Source organism: Colobus angolensis, unplaced genomic scaffold (assembly GCF_000951035.1).
Source record: "Colobus angolensis palliatus isolate OR3802 unplaced genomic scaffold, Cang.pa_1.0 Scaffold59, whole genome shotgun sequence".
Lineage (NCBI taxonomy): Eukaryota > Metazoa > Chordata > Mammalia > Primates > Cercopithecidae > Colobus > Colobus angolensis.
In genome coordinates this window covers 4,406,022-4,416,475 of record NW_012119487.1, presented here as the reverse complement: position 1 = coordinate 4,416,475, position 10,454 = coordinate 4,406,022, and the positions used below count along the sequence as shown (strand labels likewise).

Genomic DNA, 10,454 nt, shown 5'->3' with positions numbered 1-10,454 from the left:
TCTCGATCTCCTGACCTCGTGATCCGCCCGTCTCGGCCTCCCAAAGTGCTGGGATTACAGGCTTGAGCCACCGCGCCCGGCCTGCAACTTTTTAAAATTTTTTTTCGCGATGGAGTCTAGCTCTGTCACCCAGGCTGGAGTACAGTGGCGTGATCTCGGCTCACCGAAAACTTCACCTCCCAGGTTCAAGCGATTCTTCTGCCTCAGCCTCCCAAGTAGCTGGGATTACAGGTGCCTGCCACCACACCCAGCTAATTTTTGTGTTTTTAGTAGAGATGGGGTTTCACCATGTTGACCAGGCTGGTCTTGAACTCCTGACGTCATGTGATCTGCCCACCTTGGCCTCCCAAAGTGCTGGGATTTCAGGTGTGAGCCACCGCCCTGGGCATGCAGCTCTTATTGCAAATAGCTGTGAATGTATTCCACAGAAGACCCTTTATATCTAATATGCAGGATAAATGTTCAACATGAATGTCTACAACTGAATTGTGAAAGAAAACTTTCAGATCAATGAAAGGATTCAGAATTTGATTATTTGAGGTTTCTTAAAATTCTATCTTTTTTGAAATTATCTCAAGGTCTTTCAAATGAGACATTATGGTTATCATGTTACATAACTTGGAAGTGATCCAAACACTTACACAGTTTGATGTTTTGGGGTGTATTCCCCCTCCCTTTGAGAGCATGATGTCTTATCAGATCCCCTATGTGAGAACTTGGGAGTCAACTCCCTCTTCCCCCCAGGAATGTTACCTCAAACCTTATCATAATACCCATGTGTGAATTACTGACCTCAACTACTGGACTTCAAAAATACATATAAACTTAAGAGTTCCGCAGACACTTTGATAGCACATGCTGTGACGGGATATACTCTGTCAACTGCTTCTCCTACAGCCAAGAGATGGGTGACACCGTTAGCCTTGGAGCTAATCTCCGAAGCCTTGCCCACCCACACTGGCACTGCCCTCTAGCATCGAGGGACCTTAGGTGTAGTCTATACTGTGGTGGTCAAACCAGCTTCTCCCAAGAACTGCTCATATAAGAGTACACCTCAAACTTTAATTAGACATTACTTTCCCCCTTCCATCCTAATAAGTGGACTTTAATAATTTTGGAACTCACACGCTATGTGATTAATACACCTCAGCTACTGTTTTCCCTGTGAGGATTATTCATGTTATTCTCTCTCTTTTTTTTTTTTTTCCGAGACGGAGTCTCACTCTGTTGCCCAGGCTGGAGTGCAGTGATGCGATCTCGGATCACTGCAACCTCTGCCTCCAGGGGTCAAGCGATTCTCCTGCCTCAGCCTCCTGAGTAGCTGGGACTACAGGTGCCTGCCACCACACCTGGCTAAATTTTTATATTTTTAGTACAGACGTACTAAAATTTTTAGTACAGATCGTATTGGCCAGGCTGCTCTTGATCCCCTGACCTCGTGATCCGCCTGCCTCGGCTTCCCAAAGTGCTAGGATTACAGGTGTGAGCCACCACGCCTGGCTCTTATTCTCTCTCTTTTAAGCATTGTGAACCTAAGAAAAAATTTTCTTTGTATGGCAATAAATCATGTCATTTGTGAAATCATATTTTAATCATCTTATTTCTACCATCAGCCATGCATCATTAACTATATTCATGCAGCATTTAACTAGGTATGGGAGGTATAAAAAGATGAAAACATGATCCACACTCCTGCAGTTCTTATATGTACTTGAGAAAGAACAGACAAACTTGAAATGGTGTACATAATAATAGGCAAAATATCATACTGAGCTTACCTGAACATATTTCTTATGCCTGGACTATAGTATGCACAATAAATTACTTTTTTTTTTTAAGATGGAGTGTTGCTCTGTCATGCAGGCTGGAGTGCAGTGGTGTGATCTCGTGCTCACTGCAACTTCTGCCTACTGGGCTCAAGTGATTCTACTGCCTCAGCCCCCCAGGTAGCTGAGATTACAGGCACCCACCACAATGCCCAGCTAATTTTTTTATTTTTAGTAGAGACAGGGTTTTGCCTTGACCTCCCAAAGTGCTGGGATTACAGGCGTGGGCCACCGTGCCCAGCATGACAATAAATTACATTTTACTGGATATATGAAGTAAATAAAAAGTAATGAGAGGCCAGGCATGGTGGCTCACACCTGTAATCCCAGCACTTTGGGAGGCTGAGGCAGGTGGATTACCTCAGGTCAGGAGTTCAAGACCATCCTGGCTAACATGGTGAAAATCCATCTCTACTAAAAATACAAAGAAAACTTAGCCAGGCGTGGTGGCATGTGCCTGTAGTCCCAGCTACTCAGGAGGCTAAGGCAGGAGAATCGCTTGAACCTGGGAGGCGGAGGTTGCGGTGAGCCAAGATCGCAGCGCTGTACTCCAGCCTGGGTGACAGAGCAAGACTCCGTCTAAAAAAAAAAAAAAAAGAAAGTAATGAGACTGAGTTCTTACTCCATTCTGAATATACTGCTTATGTATCCAAATGAGTATAGACTTTCAAAATCACAATCTTATTTAAAATATAACTGGAATGCTTCTTATGAAATTACTTTTAAAGCAGATGTACTACCTATAGAAAAGAGGTGTGTACCATTGCGTTAGTCAATGCTTGCTCAGCCCAACCATTCTCTCTCTCTCCTACCCCCTCTTCCCCTTCCTTTTTGCTTTTTTAGCTCCATCTCCTTTTATTTCCCTGTTATTAATGCAATTTAGATGAGAACTCTCAGAAGATCAAGAATCAACATGCAATGGCCATGCTGGCGCTGATACAGGGCTAAGAGATAGACAACTGAGGCTGCAGACAGAATACTACCTATTATTTTATGCTCACACAGTATCTACAATGAAGTACAGGAGTACTACATAGCAACGTTTATTACTTTTTTTTTTTTTTTTTGAGACGGAGTCTCGCTCTGTCGCCTGGGCTGGAGTGCAGTGGCCGGCTCTCAGCTCACTGCAAGCTCCGCCTCCCGGGTTTACACCATTCTCCTGCCTCAGCCTCCGGAGTAGCTGGGACTACAGGCACCAGCCACCTCGCCCGGCTAGCTTTTTGTATTTTTTAGTAGAGACGGGGTTTCACCGTGTTAGCCAGGATGGTCTCGAACTCCTGACCTCGTCATTCTCCTGCCTCAGCCTCCCAAATAGCCGGGACTACAGGTGCCCGCCACCGCGCCCGGCTATTTTTTGTACTTTTAGTAGAGACGGGGGTTTCACCATGTTAGCCAGGGTGGTCTCGATCTCCCGACCTCGTGATCCGCCCGTCTCGGCCTCCCAAAGTGCTGGGATTACAGGCGTAAGCCACCACATCCGGCCTATTACTTATTTTTGAGACAGAGTCTTGCTCTGTTATCCAGGTTAGAATGCAGTGGTACAATCATGGCTCACTGCAGCCTTGAACTCTTTGCCTCAAGTGATCCTTTGACCTCAGCCTCCCGAATAGCTGTGACTACAGGTGTGAGCCACCACGCCAGATAATTTTTGTAGAGACGAGGTCTGTGTTCCCCAGGCTGGTCTTGAACTCCTGAGCTTAAGCAATTCTCCTGCCTTGGCCTCCCACAGTGTTGGCATTATAGGCATGAGCTACTATGCCTGGCTGATAGCACCGTTTAAAAGGGGGGGGGGGAGAAAAACACCCTGGATCTGGAACGTAAACTCACATTCATAAGATTTTATTGTTCTCTACTTATAGTTTTAGAAACACTTTTAGACTCTGTATAAAAATACCTAATTTTTTTTTTTTTTCAGAGTTTTGTTCTTGTTCAGGCTGGAGTGCAATGGTGTGATCTCAGCTCACTGCAACCTCTACCTCCCAGGTTCAAGCAATTCTCCTGCCTCAGCCTCCCAAGTAGCTGGGATTACAGGCACCTGCCACCACGCCTGACTAATTTTTTAGTAGAGATGGGGTTTCACCATGTTGGCCAGGCTGGTCTTGAACTCCTGACCTCAAGTGATCCACCCACCTTGGCCTCCCAAAGTGCTAGGATTACAGGCATGAGTCACCACGCCCAGCAAAAATACCTATTTTTATTTAAAAAGAATTGTTCTTTCTGAAGTTTAAATATGACAGTATTGAACAAAGTTACTTCCAAAGCATACATTCTAGAGAAACACAGAACTATACTTCACTTACTGCTCCTTCAGGGATACATATGGCTTTCACAGTTCCATGGGGCTTACTAAGTGCATCTTGAAGAAATCCAATCTCTGTGTTTCTGAACACATCACTGATATCTATAATCTGGAAAATGGGTAACAAAAAGAGATAACTAAATATGAAGTAATTTTTATCTGAAAACATTTTACAAACAAGATTTTAAAGAAGAGAATAGATCTTGATAATTTAACATTTATAGACTACATTCAAAGAGTGTTTACCATGGGTTAAGCAATATGACCAGTGTTTTACATATACTCATTCATTTAATCTGCATAAAACTATGAGGTTAGCACTCTTTATTATCCCTATTTCATAGATGAAACCAAGACACAGAAATAAGGAACTTGCCCAAGATGGCATAGCTAGTAAGTGGCAGAGCCAGAATTTAACCTAAGCAGTCTGATTTAAGAACCAGATTAAGATTCCAGGCTTGGCGCAGAGGCTCACACTATAATCTCAGCACTTTGGGAGGCTGAGGTGGGCAGATCACCTGAGGTCAGGAGGTCAGTCTGGCCAACATGGCAAAACCCCATCTCCACTAAAAATACAAAAATTAGCCAGTGTGGTGGTACGCACCTGTAGTCCCAGCTACTCGAGAGGCTGAGGCAGGAGAATCACTTGAACCCAGGAGGTGGAAGTTGCAGTGAGCCAAGATCTCACCACTGCACTCCAGCCTGGGCAACAGCGCAAGACTCCGTCTCAAAAAAAAATAAAAAAAGAACCACTATTCCATATTACAAACGAAGAAACAAGAAGTAGTTGAGTTGGCAGCTATAAGTTGGTAGTTATGACTTTTTGTGTATTGTATTTTTTTCATTCTAAGAATTGAGCACTGACTATTCACAGACCAGGCAGGACTCAATTTCTAAAGAACGTGCACTGAGAACTGAGATATAGAAATGTCACCAGCATTATGGGGCTCAAGGGATATTGCTCTTTAAGAGCAAACAAGTAGAGGTCTGGTAATGAAACTGTTCTATATAAATTCTACCCCTGCCTTAAATACTTACAGATATTAATAATTTGAATAAACGTTGTCATATGTTTGAAATTTTTATGGACCAAGGAAACTTAATAACTCCTTGGCTTTAAAAAAAAACTGAAAAGGAAAGAATAGTTATTTTTTCTTTCAAGTTACCATTCATATCCATATAATCAGTAACTTCCAAGTAATAAAAACTTTATAGCAAGAATGTTGCTCTTGGAAATGGATCTTGGAACATGATAGATAGAAAGCACTGTATTGCTAACATGCTATTATTCTCTCTTGCTCTAGCTCTGTAACAACAAAGGTAACAAGGTCACAAAAATATCCTCTAACAGTGTGTAACACTTGTCAATTTCAAAGTGGTTTAAAAAGACTGCAGGACTATTTGGGGACAGAGTCCTAGAAAAGTGAAGATAAGTACCTTCATGCCAAAGCGAGTGTCAGGTTTATCAGTTCCATAGGTGGCCAGCGCCTCAGTAAAAGTCACAGTGGGAAAAGGAACAACCACAGGATCTTTGTCATTGGGCCAGGAATATTGCAGCAAACCCTCAATTAAACTCTGGATCCCAGTCTGGTCTACAAAAGACATCTCTATGTCAATCTGAAACCAAAGTAACATATGGAAACTAATTTAGCCACAGTATATACATGTTTATATATTTTTCTGCTTTCAAGTTACTATAGAATTTTGCACATAAATAATACATGCGGAGAGTATAAATATTATTGTACATCTCTTTTATGTCAGACACTGTGCTAATGGCCTTACATACATTAACTTGTTTAGTTCTCACAACTATTGCATGGCTGAAGGCTCAGAGAACTAAGTTACTTATTTGCGTATGTGCAATTAGTAAGCAGCAAAGCTACATCTGATCCCAGGTCTGTCCAACTCCAAAGCTCATAATTTTTTCACTTCAACACATGATTAAAATGCTATTGGCCAGGTATGGTGGCTCACGCCTGTAAACCCAGCACTTCGGGAGGCCGAGGCAGGTGGATCACGAGGTCAGGAGATCTAGACCATCCTGGCCAACATGGTGAAACCCCATCTCTAATAAAAACACAAAAAATTAGCCAGACATGGTGGCACGCACCTGTAGTCCCAGCTACTTGGGAGGCTGAGGCAGTTGAATTGCTTGAACTCGGGAGGTAAAGGCTGAAGTGAGCCAAGATTGTGCCACTGCACTCCAGCCTGGGAGACAGAGCAAGACTCTGTCTCAAAAAAAAAAAAATAAAAATAAAAATAAAATAAAATGCTATTATACAGAAAGCAAATCATAATAGCTTTGGTAAGTCCACATATTAGATTAAAATATCAATATATAAAATTATTCGTTCTTAATATATAAGAGATTTGTTTTAAGGACTTTATCATGAACATTAGAACACTTTAGGAATTTCTGGCATTCCTTACTTGCTGAACGCATTCTTTATGAAAAGGACACATACTCGCTTTGGCAGCACATATACTAATATTGGAATGACAGTGTGGCCCCTGTGCTATCCAAGGAAAGAAAAAAATTTAAAAAAAGGACACATGCAATAGATTAAAAAACTGAATAGTTTCTCAACTGCAGGTGAGTTTAATTAACTATCTGATGGATAAAATGTAATGAGAAGTAAAGTATTAATACTGCACTGGTCTTGAAAATACTATTTTAGGCTGGGCGCGGTGGCTCACGCCTGTAATCCCAGCACTTTGGGAGGCCGAGGCGGGTGGATCACAAGGTCAAGAGATAGACACCATCCTGGTGAACATGATGAAACCCCGTCTCTACTAAAAATACAAAAACTTAGCCAGGCGTGGCGGTGTGCGCCTGTAATCCCAGCTACTCAGGAGGCTGAGGCAGGAGGATGGTGTGAACCCAGGAGGCAGAGCTTGCAGTGGGCCGAGATCACGCAACTGCACTCCAGCCTAGGTGACAGAGCAAGAATCTGTCTCAAAACAAACAAACAAACAAACAAAAAACAAACAAACAAAAAAACTATTTTCAAAATAGCCTGAATTTTAAGAAACAAGTGAATATAACTTTGTACCTGAGTAAATTCAGGCTGTCTGTCTGGTCTTGAACCTTCATCTCGATAACATCGGGCAACCTGAAAATATCTACAATTGAGAAATAGCATTAATAGAGTCATGATTCTAGGAAGACATATACACTTTTTCCCAAAAGTTTAAGGCAATGCAAGTTATAAAACAATGATACTTAAAAAATGTAAGAAGGGCTGGCCATGGTGGCTCATGCCTGTAATCCCAGCACTTTGGGAGGCCGAGGCGGGCAGATTGCAAGGTCAGGCATTCACAACCAGCCTGGCCAACATGGTGAAACCCTGTCTCTACTAAAAATACAAAAATTAGCCGGGCGCGGTGGTGTGTGCCTGTAATCTTAGATACTCGGGAGGCGAAGGCAGAAGAATCACTTCAACCTGGGAGGCGGAGGTTGCAGTGAGCCGAGATTGCGCCATTGCACTCCAGCTTGGGTGACAGAGCAAGACTGTCTCAAAAAAAAAAAAAAGTAAGAAATACTTTTATTTTTTATGACACTTTAATAGAATTAGATATACAGCTGACCTATGAGAAGTTGTTCTAATATTGTTTTCAAAATAAACACCGGCATCTCTGGATGTTTGTACATTAGACTGGCATGCAAATCAGTCCATGCCAGTTCTTTTTATTAAAACATTTTTTTTAGTCCATGCTTCTTCATATATACTCTTTCGCTTTGACCAAAGTGAAATACTTACTGTACCATGGATACACATGAGACTTTCTGTGCTATGCCATTCCAACTCTCATCTTCAACTGCTGAAATGTAGCTCTGTCCTCAAAGGTCTAGCTCACAAAGTTTTCTAAATTTCCTCAAACAATGTAATTTTAAAGCTCTTAATACCTAATTTGCAAATCTCAATACATTTACATTTGGTTTATATCACAGTTGGTTTTATTCATTATCCTGTTCTGGCTTACTAGCCTTAACACCTTGAGAGCAGAACCTATTCTTTTGTTGTTGTTGTTGTTGTTTAAATCCCCTCTCACATCTACTAGCACAGAGCTTTGTACGTGGTGGCCACCCAATAAACCTTTAATAAAGGATTATTACGAATTATGAGGGTATTTTATAAGTATTCTCCAAACTCTCAAAAATTTTCTATCCTTCTCTTGAGAACAGAGAGGATTTTGTGTTTCCTTTTTTCCCTTTGTTTTTCTCTTTTCCTTCTCTGACAACTGCTACCATAAAAAAAAGCTCACCTGTCTAAACCGCCAACCATCAAAAGTTGCTTAAACTGTTGAGGACTCTGAGGGAGAGAATAAAACTTTCCAGGTTCCCTGGATGGTACTAAAAACTCTTTGGCACCCTTTCAAAGAGAGAGAGAAGACAGATTATTAAAAAACAAAAATAAACCCAAGATATAACTGACTAGTAGAAGCTGTTACTTCAGTTTATCAATGAATGACTAAAGAACAAAGTTCCTACAATGACAGAGATAATTTCCCACTTATCTTTGAGTCCCTAAAAAGACTTGCACATAATAGGCTTTAAACACCATTATATGTGATAGGTGTTAAGTTTATACTTGTGGAATTGAATTTCCAATTCTGTTACTAGATGAATGAATTTTGTGTATCATTTCCTATCCAAGTAATTCCTAATTGCATTTCCAAATTAAACTGTAGTTTTATAATTTCATAGACTGTATAAATAGAGTAAATATTAATGTTTAGAAATGTCATTTTTTTTTGAGACAGAGTCTTGCTCTTGTCACCCAGGCTGGAGTGCAATGGCACAATCTTGGCATGCTGCGATCTCCGCCTCCCGGGTTGAAGTGATTCTCCTGCCTCAGCCTCCCAAGTAGCTGTGATTACAGGCGTCTGCCACCACCACACCCCGCTAATTTTTGAAATTTTAGTAGAGATGGGGTTTCGCCATGTTGGCCAGACTGGTCTTGAACTCCTGACCTCGTGATCTGACCGCCTTGGCCTCCCAAAGTGCTGGGATTACAGGTGTGAGCCACTGCCCCTGGCCAGAAATGTCCATTTTTATTTATTAAAAAGAATTTCTTGGCCGGGCGCGGTGCCTCAGGCCTGTAATCCTAGCACTTTGGGAGGCCGAGACGGGCGGATCACGAGGTCAGGAGATCGAGACCATCCTGGCTAACACGACGAAACCCCGTCTCTACTAAAAAATACAAAAAACTAGCCGGGCGAGGTGGCGGGCGCCTGTAGTCCCAGCTACTCGGAGGCTGAGGTGGGAGAATGGCGTGAACCCGGGAGGCGGAACTTGCAGTGAGCCGAGATCGCGCCACTGCACTCCAGCCTGGGTGACACAGCAAGACTCCGTCTCAAAAAAAAAAAAAAGAAAAAGAATTTCTTTTTGAGAGAGAGTCTTGGTCTGTCACCCAGGTTGGAGTGCAGTGGTACAATCTGGGCTCACTGCAAACTCTGCCTTCTGGATTCAAGTGATTCTCCTGCCTCAGCCTCTCGAGTAGCTGGGATTACAGGTTCCTGCCACTGCACCTGGCTTTTTTTTTTTTTGAGTTGTTGTCTCGCTCTGTCTCCCAGGCTGGAGTGCAATGGCATGATCTTGGCTCATTGCAACCTCCACTTCCTGGGTTCAAGCGATTCTCCTATCTTGGCCTCCTGAGTATTTGGGACTACAGGTGCCTGCCACCACGCCTGGCTAAATTTTTTTTTGTACTTTCAGTAGAGACAGGGTTTCACCATGTTGGTCAGGTGGGTCCTGAACTCCTGATCTCAGGTGATCCACCCACTTTGGCCTCCCAAAGTATTGGGATTACAGGCATGAGCCACAGTGCCTGGCCTAATTTTTGTACTTTTAGTAGAGACGAGGTTTCACCATATTGGCCATGGTTGGCCAGGCTGGTCTCTAACTCCTGACCTCAAGATCTGCCCGCCTTGGCCTCCCAGAGTGCTGAGATTACAGGTGTGAGCCACTGCGCCTGGCCGAAAAATGTCAATTTTTAATATATGAGAGATTTATTCTTTAATTTTTTTTCCTCTTCCATTTTTTTTTTTTTCTTTAAAGAGATAGGGTCTTGTTGCCCAAGCTGGTCTTGGACTCCTGGAATCAAGTCATCCTCCTTGCTTCAGCCTCCCAAAGTACTAAGACTACATGTATGAACCACTGCATCTGGCCAAGAGATTTGTTCTTAAAGAACCAATTCATTGACTGGGCGTGGTGGCACACACCTGTAATCCCAGCACTTTGGGAGGCTGAGGCAGGTGGATCACCTGAGGTCAGGATTTTGAGACCAGCCTGGCCAACGTGGCGAAACCCCATCTCTACTAAA

General features: G+C 42.6%; 1 protein-coding gene across 1 annotated transcript in view; it reads right to left on the bottom strand.

The window, feature by feature from the left end:
• DARS2 (aspartyl-tRNA synthetase 2, mitochondrial) overlaps positions 1-10,454 on the bottom strand; it is a 37,298-nt gene that overhangs the window by 14,611 nt on the left and 12,233 nt on the right. The window contains exons 8-11 of the mRNA XM_011962339.1: positions 8,395-8,501; positions 7,182-7,251; positions 5,563-5,742; positions 4,127-4,234 (exon numbers count right to left, since the gene is read on the bottom strand). Of these exons, the coding sequence (XP_011817729.1) occupies positions 4,127-4,234; positions 5,563-5,742; positions 7,182-7,251; positions 8,395-8,501 (465 nt within the window). The remainder of the gene's footprint in view (positions 1-4,126; positions 4,235-5,562; positions 5,743-7,181; positions 7,252-8,394; positions 8,502-10,454) is intronic.